Raw genomic sequence first — 13,728 nt, forward strand, 5'->3', positions numbered from 1 at the left:
AAATGACACATTTTCGATTATTAGGAAAACTTGAAATCGGCCCTAATTGAATCAGCCATTCCGATTAATCGGTCGACCTCTAGTCAGAACCCTGGATATGGAATTCAGCAGAACTGACTTCTCTGATGCAGACACAGAGAGCAGTAAAGCCACAGCTAGAGAGAAGTTAAACAGTGGTGGGTAGGATACCTGACAGGATATAGGCTCTGATCAAAGCTTCAACTATCAGAGGAAATCCCATGCACCGAGGTGTACTGAGGCCACAGAGTTCTGGACCTGAATGACTAGCAGGAAGGCCATGGCTGTGTTACAAGATGTCTACATTCCAAATGGCACTATTCCCTTCATAGTGCATTCGTTGTGACGAACGCACGACGCACTAAAAATACGAGATATAGGAAAGACAACACAACTTACACACTACTACTCATATTCACATTCATATATCCAGTTAAATTAGATCGTTAGAAAGAGGAGCGGTGCTGTGATCATGTGTTTTAACTCGTTTTTTGTCTGAGTAACCTCTGGTGGCAGAGCATTCCACCATGACATGGCTCTATACATAACTGAGGGAAGCATTCAATCTGTTTTTTGTTTGGGTACCGTGAAGAAACCCACAGTTGCGTGTCTGGTGGGGTATGCATGTCAGACTCTGAAGTGTACGCAAATAGATTATACAAGTGGTTAGGCAATTTCAACACACACGTTTCTTAAAAAGACTAGGAGAGAAGAACAGTACATTTCTCGTCAATCATTAAATAACGATCACACGCGGCGTTGATGTTATTTCTGTGTGCAGTTAAGGCCAATGCGTGCAGCTTTGCTCTGAGCCAGCTGCAGCTTTGCTCTGAGCCAGCTGCAGCTTTGCTCTGAGCCAGCTGCAGCTTTGCTCTGAGCCAGCTGCAGCTTTGCTCTGAGCCAGCTGCAGCTTTGCTCTGAGCCAGCTGCAGCTTTGCTCTGAGCCAGCTGCAGCTTTGCTCTGAGCCAGCTGCAGCTTTGCTCTGAGCCAGCTGCAGCTTTGCTCTGAGCCAGCTGCAGCTTTGCTCTGAGCCAGCTGCAGCTTTGCTCTGAGCCAGCTGCAGCTTTGCTGAGCCAGCTGCAGCTTTGCTCTGAGCCAGCTGCAGCTTTGCTCTGAGCCAACTGCAGCTTTGCTCTGAGCCAGCTGCAGCTTTGCTCTGAGCCAGCTGCAGCTTTGCTAGGTCGTTCTTTGCTGCACCTGACGATATTACCTGACAGTAATCAAGATGAGACCAGCGGCTGAACAATTAGTACAGTTGGTCCGTGTCAAAAACACAGAACATATGTTTATAACAGACATACCCCCCCCCCCTCCCCATCTTCACAACAACTTGGTCAATATCACTTGACCATGATAACTGACTATACAATGTTATTCCTGGAAGTTCAACTTCTTCAACGGTCACACCTTTAATGCACAACTCCAGGTTGAGGTCTAAGAGAACGCTTTGAACCAAATACAATGATTTGTGATGCTTCTGCAATGCTAGTGAAAAATACTATAAAGCGAACAGGCTTCCGTTTAGGCTGCACCTGATGTCCTCTCTGCTGTCTGGCACGTGTAAATAGGAAGCTGTTTGGTGTGTTCAGAGGACTGAGATGAGAGCCAGCTTCGTGCTCCTCTGTCACCCAGCTGAGAGACACATCCTGAGTCTGATGACACTGGTTTCAGCAGGTCACTGCTTCCTGTCCCTGGGCCTATTCATTCAAAGCCATTCCTGCTATCACCACTGGGATGAGAGACCTAGCCTCCAAGTGTGTGTGTGTGTCTGTATGTGTGTGGGTATGCCCACCTGTGTCAACAGCCGTCACTCCACCTACCCTGACTTGTGCCTTCCTCTAATCATCGGTCCGGGCCCTCCCTTGCCCATGCTGTGGTCGTAGCTGGGGTCCACAAACTTGAAGACGTGGGAGGCTCCGAACTGCAGTGTGGCTCCGCTTCGCAGCACGGTGGTCTCTGTGACACACTGGCCGTCCACGTAGGTCTCAGCCTCCAGACTGTGTGGCGTCACTGTCACCAGACCCTCTGTGTGCATCAGTTTGCAGTGGTGGGGCAGGATACCTGGACCAAACAGCTGGAGACAAAATACACTCAGTATCACAACACCCTTGAACTCAGCTAACTTATAGTCCAGTCTAGGCTAGTAACTTACAGCTAGCTCAATGTAGCACGTGACCACACACACACACACACACACACACACACACACACACAAAGGGCAGGTCCTTACCTGGATGGAGCCGTCGTCTGTCGTGTCTGAGCCCACCTCAGTGACACTGTGCTGCAGACGGTAGAGCTTCGGTTTGTCCCTGGAGTCGGAGCCGTCTATGGTGGAGACCAGGAGATAGTCAATACACACAATATGGAGAGACACACACTCACTACACACAGAGACACAAACACGCACTACAGAGCACAGCAGGAGACACACACTACAGTGCGAGGCTTTGAGTCGTACACCTCACACACAATACATACACGAGGGGAAAGAGACAGACAAAACCATGTATTCCTAACAACTACCAGTAGACCAGATCAGTTGTGTATTTTGATTAGTAAACCACATATTTTAGTAAAAGCAAGCAGGAACTTAGTTAACATGTATTCATCTTCTGAAAATGTTGTTAGTTGTGAAAATCCTCATTTGCAAAAAAGCACTTGCTATTGTTAAGCCAAACAATATTGGTCATGGGCCTTAAACGTGGCTTGGTGCAGAGGAGCCGACTTAACGTGGCTAGCCTTCACACATCCCTGCCCTAGACAGTGAGGCCCTCCTCTAATTGGCTGAATCATGGCGCAAAAAGGAATTCAGGAAAGTAGCATTCAGTTGCTCATAGACACTGATCTCAGGTCTGTTTTGTGCCGTTTCCCCGTAATAGTTATGGTCAACATTTTGGGGGTGGAGAAGCTGATCCTAGATCTGTGTCAAAGGGCAACTTTTGAGAGTGGGTAGAAGTTGAACCTAACCACTGATACGATCAGATCGGTTTCCATCACTATAACGGTCAAAAATAGAATTCTCAATCTTCAGGGTAATCTGATCCTAGATCTGTAGTTAAGGGCAACTTATACCACAAGCCAGCTTGTTTCCAGAGAAACACAGCAGTAGATGGGTCTGGTGATGAGAGTGGAGGAGAGGCATGTGTGGTGGGTAGGCAGGTTTACCTTCCAGGTGCTGATACGTGTAGTAGCCATAGTGATTCCCCCTCCCTAGGTGAGCAGACATGCAGAGGAGGCGGCCGCAGTAGGGACAGACAGAACAAACACCATGCCAGAGGAGGCCAGGAGAGAGGACACACACACACACACAGAGCAGAGGGTGAAAATGTTGCAGCAAGGAGAAAATGCAGCGCCATTCTTTGCCTCACACGCGCACCCCAGAGTCCACACACAGACGAGCACACCCCAGAGTCCACACACAGACGAGCACACCCCAGAGTCCACACACAGACGAGCACACCCCAGAGTCCACACACAGACGAGCACACCCCAGAGTCCACACACAGACGAGCACACCCCAGAGTCCACACACAGACGAGCACACCCCAGAGTCCACACACAGACGAGCACACCCCAGAGTCCACACACAGACGAGCACACCCCAGAGTCCACACACAGACGCGCACACCCCAGAGTCCACACACAGACGCGCACACCCCAGAGTCCACACACAGACGCGCACACCCCAGAGTCCACACACAGACGAGCACACCCCAGAGTCCACACACAGACGAGCACACCCCAGAGTCCACACACAGACGAGCACACCCCAGAGTCCACACACAGACGAGCACACCCCAGAGTCCACACACAGACGCGCACACCCCAGAGTCCACACACAGACGCGCACACCCCAGAGTCCACACAGACGCGCACACCCCCCAGGGTCCGCACACACCCGAGTCCGCACACACCCCAGGGTCCACACACACCCCAGAGTCCACACACACCCCAGAGTCCACACACACCCCAGAGTCCACACACACCCCAGAGTCCACACACACCCCAGAGTCCACACACACCCCAGAGTCCACACACACCCCAGAGTCCACACACACCCCAGAGTCCACACACACCCCAGAGTCCACACACACCCCAGAGTCCACACACACCCCAGAGTCCACACACACACACACACACACACACTTGTGCGAACATGCAGGGAAATAGTCCAAACACACACACTTCAGACTTCCACACACAGACACACAGCTTTCCCCCAAACACCCACCTTGAATCCCTCATGCGGAAAGAAGAAAACCCTAGCCTGGGAGACATGCTCTTTTGTTGCAATGCACTCAAACGGAACTCAAACCTTCAAACCAAATCTCTTAGATACCTGAATAACTATTAACTACTAAATAAATCTCTGACAGGGTTAAGATGGTCCTGAGACAGGGTTAGTTAGCTGTTTGGGTGATAGGTTGGTCAGGGGAGCATGGAGGGCAACAAGCAGCTGTTAGGTCAAGCCCAGCAGTGAGGACTCGCCAAGTTACTGGACACAACATCTGAGGACTAGCTAACTTAGACCTGATGTATTCTCTTGGTGGAGTGGGAGGGGGGGTACAATAAACTGGGCAGGAGATGCTTCTAAGGCCCACTCACTCACCTTGTACTCAGGGCATCACTAAGTCTGGTCCATTCAGTATATTTCCTACACTGCCGCTACAGGTGTGTGAATGTCAGTGCACAAATCACCCAGCCATTACACGGTTCTGTTGGCTATGTGAGTAGAACTAACTGGGCCTTCCTTACAGAATGTCTGTGCTCTCTTGTGTTCGGCGTCAGCTGGGAATGTGTGTATCTTCAAGTGTGTGTCTTCCTGTATCTATGTGTGTGTGTGTGTGTGTGTGTGTGTGTGTGTGTGTGTGTGTGTGTGAGATGCACCTGGGCTGAGCTCCACCAGGTAAGGCAGTTTCTCTGGGGGTAGAGAGCCGTACAGGGGCCCGTCCATGCCCTTCCCTCTGAGGCCCTTGTCCTCTGGTTTCCGGCCCTTCTTAGGCACGTAGTCTGGAGGTCTCTTCTTCAGCTGGAACACTAGGGCTCCTGAAACAACACAAGGAGCTGCGTTGTGACCCAGAGCTACCAGGAGAGGGCAGTACAGACGGGGGACGTCAGATAAAAACACAACCCATACAGACAATGAACTAGTTTAAAACCTCAACAACCAAGTCGGTTAAAACTAGCTTTTGGTTGTTCTTGTAAAGTCAACTCCCTTTAGATCTGCACGTTTCATTGAGACTTTTGCGTCAACACTACCTCTGTCGTTGGGCCAGTCTCTGAAGATCTGAAGAGGACACTCCGTATCGTCCAGGACGATCTCCTTCCCAGACTTGTCATCTGTGTGCTGCAGGACCACAAAACACAACCGTAAAACCACCACACATTCAACTGGAAGAGTGACATATCAACATGCATCGACTTGTGACCACACAACCATGGCTTAAATATAGTGTGGTGTATATAGGGTGTACATAGGATGTGTTCCAAACCATTTGATTATTTTCCATTAGAACATAAGCCAATAGCTAGCTGCTCTCCCTTTTCCTTGGTATGTCTCCCTCCATGTCTCCTTCACACAGACATGACCTCTCACTCTATTCCTGTCCAACCCTCTCTCCCTCCTTCTCTCCCTAATAATGGTCTCTCCCTCACACCTCAGCTGTACTAATGACTGACTGTCCAACAAGACGCTGGTGAGAAACATGCGCTGTCCATGTCTGGTCACAGCAGTTTGATGTTGTATATATTAACGACAGGTGTATAATTGAGAGGCGGATGGAAGGCTGGAGAGAGGGAGGGAGGGGGAACTGAATGTGATTGGCTGTGACTGGAGCTGTCAGGCGGCAGGGATAGGGGGCGTGTGGCGGCGAAGGTCAGCGTTTTAGCGTGGAGATGGCTGTCACATGGTGACAGGAGAGATTAGGCCAGCCATTCTGCTGCTACTCTGTCATCCCTTCCTGGGACTCCATACACACACACACCTGCTGGCCTGGCACTTTGAAGAAAAGCAATTAAATTACAACCAAACCGAAGACTGTGTCAACAGTCCCTTTCCTGTTTTAATCTGACAGACGACTAGGAAGAGTGTGGATGGCTGGATGAGACACAGAGTTGAATCAGGCGGGTTGGTGCTGGGTCGGAATGAAAGCTCTCCAGGACCACGGTTGGATTCCAACGGGGGAGAGTAAGGTCTAGTTGTTCTTGGTAAGGGATGGGGTGCGGACTCTTACCCTGGCGATGCAGTACTCCCGGGGGTTCTCCTTCTCCAAGCCGTACTTCTCCAGGGCCTCCACCACAGCAAAGTCTGCCATGTCTGTAGTAGACAGCAGGATGGTCTTATAAGGGATGTTGGGCTTCAGACTGTCTGCATAGATCCTCAACGTCCCCCCTAAGAGACAGAAACAGGAGTTGGAGTAACACACACACACACACACACACAGCACGTGACACATTCATTTTATTGTGCCACATCTGTACTCAATATATTTTGTTTTCCTTTTGCAGAAATATTCCACATAGAGTGCTGATGGTGAGGTATGCTGCTGTCACACACACTTTCTTTTCTCTCTCTATCAGACTACAGACTGGCTCTGAGTTAACAGACAGGGCTGTAGGTCTAGGACGCTTGCCCATTTCACACAGGGCTTTACTCCTCTGGACTGGGACTAGAGAGAGAGAGACTGAGGAGGAAGTGGGAAGGGGGTTTATGTCCGTGTCAGATAGAGGGGGTTTTAGCTGGGAGTGAACCAGCAGAGAAGACCAGAGGGCTTATGGTTCAGGCCTCCAGATTACATAACATCTGAGGTCTGGATATCACTCAATAGGAGAAAGTCTGATAAGTTGATGCTGGATAGTAATTTTTATCATGCAGGAACTGCCGTTGTTCAAACAAACTTACAGAAATAATCAAGGCGCTCTCATGTAGTGAATAAATGTAAAAGCCTTTCGTGTATTACGGCTAGGCAGGGCAAAAAAAAAAAAAAAACGTCTCGTCGCAGCTACAGCAGCCTTCCTCAGGGTGACAAAGAATAGTGGTGGACAAACACGTTTATATCGCAACTCACAGGAAGTGACTCAATTCTTTACCATATGTAACTGATAAAGGAAACAAACTTGGGGGGGGGGGGGGGGGGCACACACACATTCAAGATACAAAGATGAACAAAATAAACATGGGATAATGAGAATGCAACACCACAGAAATCATAAAAAGAAAAAACTATCTGTGTACACGAGCTCACGTTAGCAAACGTTTGAATAGAGAAAAACATTTTTACCTAAAAAGAAAAATCACCCAATACTACCACCAACATCGATCGTAGACCAGCATCAAATTCTATTGGAATATGCACATGAAGGTTTGGTATAAGCAACAGCCTTACAATACCATGGCAAGGTCAGCCTTCCAGAAGCAAGATGCCATTCCTAAACCTCGTTTTCAAACAAGTCCACCATTTTCCCAGTTAACAACAATGTTTTGCCTTAATGCCTTCACCCCGAAAAATGTCTTGCAATGTCGATAAACTACTTGAACACAGGAATAAGTTGTACAGAGGTAATCTCACTAAACAAGAAAATGAAGCCATTAAAAGGCTTTCTGAGAATGACAACGTTCAGTGTGACAGATATTTTATGGGGGAGGGGCAAGTATGAACAGAAAGCCTAAAGACAGCTCAACACTGACTATTACCTGCCTTTGGTTTCTAGCCCTTTGGAGAATATGAAATTAGAGTTGGGTGATATCTTGGGCCATGCCAAAGATGAAAAGTGGACCACTAAGGGTGCGTTTTTAAATTCACTCTGGTTATCTCCGATTTCAGAATTCTCGGGACTCCCGAGTGGCGCAGTGATCTAAGGCACTGCATTACAGTGCTAGCTGTGCCACTAGAGATCCTGGTTCGAGTACAGGCTCTGTCGCAGCCGGCCGCGACCGGGAGACCCATGGGACGGCGCACGTCGTACGGGTTAGGGGAGGGTTTGGTCGGCAGGGATGTCCTTGTCCCATCATGCTCTAGCAACTCCTGTGGCGGGCCGGGCGCATGCCTGCTGACACGGTCGCCAGGTGTATGGTGTTTCCTCTGACACATTGGTGTGGCTGGCTTCCGGGATACGCGGGCATTGTGTTGTGTTTCGAGGACGCATGGCTCTCGACCTCCGCCTCTCCCGAGTCCAAATGGGAGTTGCAGCGATGAGACAATTGGATACCACGAAATTGGGGAGAGAAAAAACAAACAAAAACAAAAAAAACTTTCACCCATTTAAATACCTCTCATCTGAATGTGCCAGAGTGCGGAATAATTGACGAATTTACAAACGCTCAACTCAAATTTACAAACGTTGGATATGACCGTGTCAGTAACCGCAGCACCAGCTAGTCACTAACGCTCTAGATAACATGAAAACAGCTCTGCTAGGGCGAGTAAAATGGTCAGTGAGGTTCGCTCATTTGTGTCTGGAAGTAGATAGCAAGCTAGACAACTTTAGCCAGTTGGCTTGGGTGTTCAACTGCTCGTGAGGTCAGAACTCCCAGATCAACCCTACTCCTCAGCCAGAGCGTCCAGTGTGAGGTCAGAACGCTCTGATCAACCCTACTCCTCAGCCAGAGCGGCCAGTGTGAGGTCAGAACGCTGGGATCAACCCTACTCCTCAGCCAGAGAGTCCAGTGTGAGGTCAGAACGCCCAGATCAACCCTACTCCTCAGCCAGAGCGTCCAGTGTGAGGTCAGAACGCCCAGATCAACCCTACTCCTCAGCCAGAGCGTCCAGTGTGAGGTCAGAACGCCCAGATCAACCCTACTCCTCAGCCGGAGAGTCCAGTGTGAGGTCAGAACGCCCAGATCAACCCTACTCAGCCAGAGCTTCCAGTGTGAGGTCAGAACGCCCAGATCAACCCTACTCCTCAGCCAGAGCGTCCAGTGTGAGGTCAGAACGCCCAGATCAACCCTACTCCTCAGCCAGAGAGTCCAGTGTGAGGTCAGAACGCCCAGATCAACCCTACTCCTCAGCCAGAGCGTCCAGTGTGAGGTGAGAACTCCCAGATCAACCCTACTCCTCAGCCAGATAGTCCAGGTTGAGGTCAGAACGCCCAGATCAACCCTACTCCTCAGCCAGAGCGTCCAGTGTGAGGTCAGAACCCTCAGACCAACCCTTCTCCTCAGCCAGAGCGTCCAGTGTGAGGTCAGAGCGCCCAGATCAACCCACTCCTCAGCCAGAGAGTCCAGTGTGAGGTCAGAACGCCCAGATCAACCCTAGTCCTCAGCCAGAGAGTCCAGTGTGAGGTCAGAACGCCCAGATCAACCCTACTCCTCAGCCAGAGCGTCCAGTGTGAGGTGAGAACTCCCAGATCAACCCTACTCCTCAGCCAGATAGTCCAGGTTGAGGTCAGAACGCCCAGATCAACCCTACTCCTCAGCCAGAGCGTCCAGTGTGAGGTCAGAACCCTCAGACCAACCCTTCTCCTCAGCCAGAGCGTCCAGTGTGAGGTCAGAGCGCCCAGATCAACCCTACTCCTCAGCCAGAGCGTCCAGTGTGAGGTCAGAACGCTCTGATCAACCCTACTCCTCAGCCAGAGCGTCCAGTGTGAGGTCAGAACGCCCAGATCAACCCTACTCCTCAGCCAGAGCGTCCAGTGTGAGGTCAGAACGCCCAGATCAACCCTACTCCTCAGCCAGAGCGTCCAGTGTGAGGTCAGAGCGCCCAGATCAACCCTACTCCTCAGCCAGAGCGTCCAGTGTGAGGTCAGAACGCCCAGATCAACCCTACTCCTCAGCCAGAGAGTCCAGTGTGAGGTCAGAACGCCCAGATCAACCCTAGTCCTCAGCCAGAGAGTCCAGTGTGAGGTCAGAACGCCCAGATCAACCCTACTCCTCAGCCAGAGCGTCCAGTGTGAGGTCAGAACGCCCAGATCAACCCTACTCCTCAGCCAGAGCGTCCAGTGTGAGGTCAGAACGCCCAGATCAACCCTACTCCTTAGCCAGAGCGTCCAGTGTGAGGTCAGAACTCCCAGATCAACCCTACTCCTCAGCCAGAGCGTCCAGTGTGAGGTCAGAACTCCCAGATCAACCCTACTCCTCAGCCAGAGCGTCCAGTGTGAGGTCAGAACGCCCAGATCAACCCTACTCCTCAGCCAGAGCGTCTAGTGTGAGGTCAGAACGCTCTGATCAACCCTACTCCTCAGCCAGAGCGTCCAGTGTGAGGTCAGAACGCCCAGATCAACCCTAGTCCTCAGCCAGAGCGTCCAGTGTGAGGTCAGAACTCCCAGATCAACCCTACTCCTCAGCCAGAGCGTCCAGTGTGAGGTCAGAACGCTCTGATCAACCCTACTCCTCAGCCAGAGCGTCCAGTGTGCAAAAACTCTGAACTTATGAACAGACAATCTGACAACGCTCTGAATTTATGAACGACCCAGAGGGCACTGACACACTGGAGGCAATTTACGAACGCACCCTAATATTACTTTCTTCTCCCTGTCCATCCTAGGTTTGCTTGCTACTACATGTTACCAAAAAGATCCTCATAACCCTCCTGGAAGGCCAATCACAAGCAAAAATGATCCTATATCAGAGCATGCCTCCATGCATGTTGATTTCTACATTAAGCCTGGTGTCCAAACTCGTCTCTTTCCTTTAAGATAACACTCACACTCTGCACTCAAAGATGATGGACCTTCCTATTTGCTAACAATGGATGTTGAATCTCTTTAAACCAATATTGTACACAATGACGGTCTGGAGGCTTTTAAGCATCATCTCCAACTGAGGCCAGAGGAAAGTACGCCCCCTGCTGACTTTCTCCTTCAATTAAACACATTTTCCTTCTTTTTTTGACTTGAACCTTTATTTAACTAGGCAAGTCAGTTAACAACAAATTTGCTAAACAACATTGTCCTTTTCCAGGACCAGCTCTCCAGACAACAGAAGGGGACTGCTATGGGGGCTTGAGTCGCTCCAAACTAAGCAAACTTATTTATGGGACTTTGGGAAGAGAAGTTTATTCTCTGTTCTGCTAACGATTTTATGTTACAAAATGGTATGGTATGGCAGATACATTTTTTGTGTTCTCTGGAACCGAAAATGAATGGTTATAATTCCATAAATAGGTGAATTCCCTCAATGGGAATTTGAAACTGAGTTTAGAATACAGTCAAATAGAAATGTACTTTCTGGTGGCTCACTCCACACCAACATTTACAGGAAAAGTACGCGCCGCAATACTATGCTCAGGGCGGACAGTTTTCACCCTGCTAGTCTGATTAAGAACATTCCCTTCAGACAATTTCAATTCAAAGGCTGCGCCGTATTTGTTGACAGGGAGGAAGATTGAGGGAAAAGCTGTGGAAATACATTCTAGGTTTCAGCAACAGGTATGCAAACCTAGTGTTAAACAAGTCTCTCACCAAAGCTAAATCTCCCGAAAGAGAAAGACTTCTCAAAACACACCCACAGGCTTCAATCCCCCAAACCAAATCTACTCTCTGACCCGCCACGGCCAGGAGGTAGCCGGGGTTCAGGATATCATTCAACGCAATTGGAGTATCATTGAAAGTGACCATAAGTCGATGTGTTCTCTGAACCGACAGCATTTTCCTACAGAAGGGCCCCTACCCTCAAGGGTAAGTTGGTGCGCAGCGAACTCACCCGCGTAACTAAGCCAAGTTGGCTCCCCAAGCCCACAGGCAACTTCCCATGTGGTAACGGCAATCACATTGTAAAAACAAATCTGTTCAGGGACCTAGAATCTGTCAAGTGCAACACCACATGTGTTGATGTAGTGGCTGGAGTGCCCATGTGGGTGCTTTTACATAGGACGTACTAAGAGAAGGCTCAAGGACAGGGATCTTTAAACTGGATCTTTAGAATAAGGGCCACTGCATTGCTAGGACTAAACGAGGAAATTAAGTATTCTCCCTTCCTGTAAGAGATGTTGAATTTTTTTGTTCTTCATTTTGTTGTTCTCTATTCAGAAGTCTGCTAACATGAGCTCGTATACAGTTTGTTTTTTCCTTTAACGATATTACATTTAATTTGTGGTGTTGCACTCTCCTTATCCCATGTTTATTTTGTTCCTCTGTTTCTTGAATGTGTTTTTTCCACTTTATCAATTACAAAGAATTGAGTCACTTCCTGTGAGAGTTGCGATGAACATGTTTGTCCGCCACTATTCTTTGTCACCCTGAGGAAGGCTGTTGTAGCTGCGACGTATTTATGTTTGCCCTGCCCAGCCGTAATACATTAAAGGCTTTTAATTTTTTTCACTACATGAGAGTACCTTGATTACTTCTGTAAGTTTGCTTGCACAACGGCAGTTCACTATGCTGCATCAACTTCTGTTTGTTGCATAGTATTTCACCCCATGATCAAAGAGCACCTCATGGATTAACTATAAATCAAAAGAAGCCCTCCCCTCATGTGCCTCTAAGAAGCTAGTGGCCAATGGTAGAAAGTTGGCCAATGGTAGAAAGTTGCCCCTAACCTCAGATCTAGGATCAGATTAAACTAGATTAAAAACAAATGTTTTTACTTCTTCTAAATAACACTTGAGATCAACACATTTTTAAAACAGTTATGTCATAGCGTCACAACTTGAACAGATTTGGGATACAGAGAAGACGCTGCAAAAGAAAAACTACGGAAGGAGGAGGAGAAAAAAAAATGCCTAAAGACATTTTTAGTGTTCCCTCCCATGGTTGGCAGAGGGCTGTAAAGCCATTGGGAACAAGATGTGAGGCCTGGCAGTGCCAGCCAGTGTGTGGTGTTCACTGAGGACATGGGCTAAAGCGGATTAGAGTGGCCCCCTGCTCTGTCTGGCCCAGGCCTTATGTAATTACAGCATGGAGACCGGGTGTTCTCCATTGGCAACAGATAGGACCCGGGACCAGAGACAATGGCTTTGGTATATAGGTATATCTCGCTCTCTCACACACACTAAAAACAGCTTAGCTATCACAGTGTCCTTCTCAAATAAAAGTAACACATTTTAAATTGATAGATCCAGGAGTCCCATGACCTTACCCGAGTCTGGCCTGCCGTCGCTGCTGCGGAACTCCTGCATCCTCTTCTCCAGTTTCTGCTGCCGCCTCCTCTTCATCACCACCTCGGGGTTAGAGATGGTCCTGGTGAAGCTGTTCTCCGGCATGTCCTTGTACACCTCTGCTGCCAGTCTGGAGTTCTCTCTGGAGGAGCAGGAGAAACAACACTCAGAAGTACTTCACTGCAAACCTACTCAAAGAAATATATTTACTTTACCATGCAGGTTATATATATATATATATCTCCTTACCCATCTTCTCTGTTCAGTGCTTGCTCATCTCCGTCCGCAATGTGAGCCTCCTTCTCTCTCTTCTTCTCCTTCTTCTTCTCTTTCTTGGACAGTGTCCGTTTGAAGTTCTGGATGACTCCCTCCTTCTCCCTCTCCGGCCCGTTGCTCTGCATCTTCTGTTGCGAGAGAGAACAAGAGAAAGCGAGAGAGACAGACAAGGGGAAAGGTTACGATAGGTGAGAGGGTGTGAGGTTTGTTACTAAGTGTTTTATTAAGGCAATCAGTGGTATTAGGGGGCCTCAGAGGGGGACTGGCTGGGCTGAGGCCTTAGGACTCAGTGACCCTAGGCCCCAACACACAGTTGGAACGGGGCCTATTTAACACCTAGAGCCTGAGGCCTAGGGGTCTGGGCACCACTCTACCAACTAGCCGAATAAAACCATCAGCTGA

General features: G+C 49.0%; 1 protein-coding gene across 17 annotated transcripts in view; it reads right to left on the reverse strand.

Moving 5' to 3' along the window:
* The window catches only part of LOC129825082 (afadin-like), a 133,185-nt gene that overhangs the window by 53,785 nt on the left and 65,672 nt on the right, over window positions 1-13,728 (reverse strand). For 12 of the 17 annotated variants that reach the window (XM_055884863.1, XM_055884847.1, XM_055884848.1 and 9 more), the window contains exons 4-11: window positions 13,300-13,454; window positions 13,032-13,192; window positions 6,253-6,410; window positions 5,279-5,366; window positions 4,907-5,065; window positions 3,185-3,229; window positions 2,250-2,344; window positions 1,840-2,093 (exon numbers count right to left, since the gene is read on the reverse strand). In XM_055884863.1, coding sequence (XP_055740838.1) covers window positions 1,840-2,093; window positions 2,250-2,344; window positions 3,185-3,229; window positions 4,907-5,065; window positions 5,279-5,366; window positions 6,253-6,410; window positions 13,032-13,192; window positions 13,300-13,454 — 1,115 coding nt within the window. The remainder of the gene's footprint in view (window positions 1-1,839; window positions 2,094-2,249; window positions 2,345-3,184; window positions 3,230-4,906; window positions 5,066-5,278; window positions 5,367-6,252; window positions 6,411-13,031; window positions 13,193-13,299; window positions 13,455-13,728) is intronic. The other 5 variants (XM_055884849.1, XM_055884850.1, XM_055884860.1 and 2 more) reach the window with 1 other exon arrangement.

The sequence above is a fragment of the Salvelinus fontinalis genome, chromosome 27 (genome assembly GCF_029448725.1).
Source record: "Salvelinus fontinalis isolate EN_2023a chromosome 27, ASM2944872v1, whole genome shotgun sequence".
Taxonomy (NCBI): domain Eukaryota; kingdom Metazoa; phylum Chordata; class Actinopteri; order Salmoniformes; family Salmonidae; genus Salvelinus; species Salvelinus fontinalis.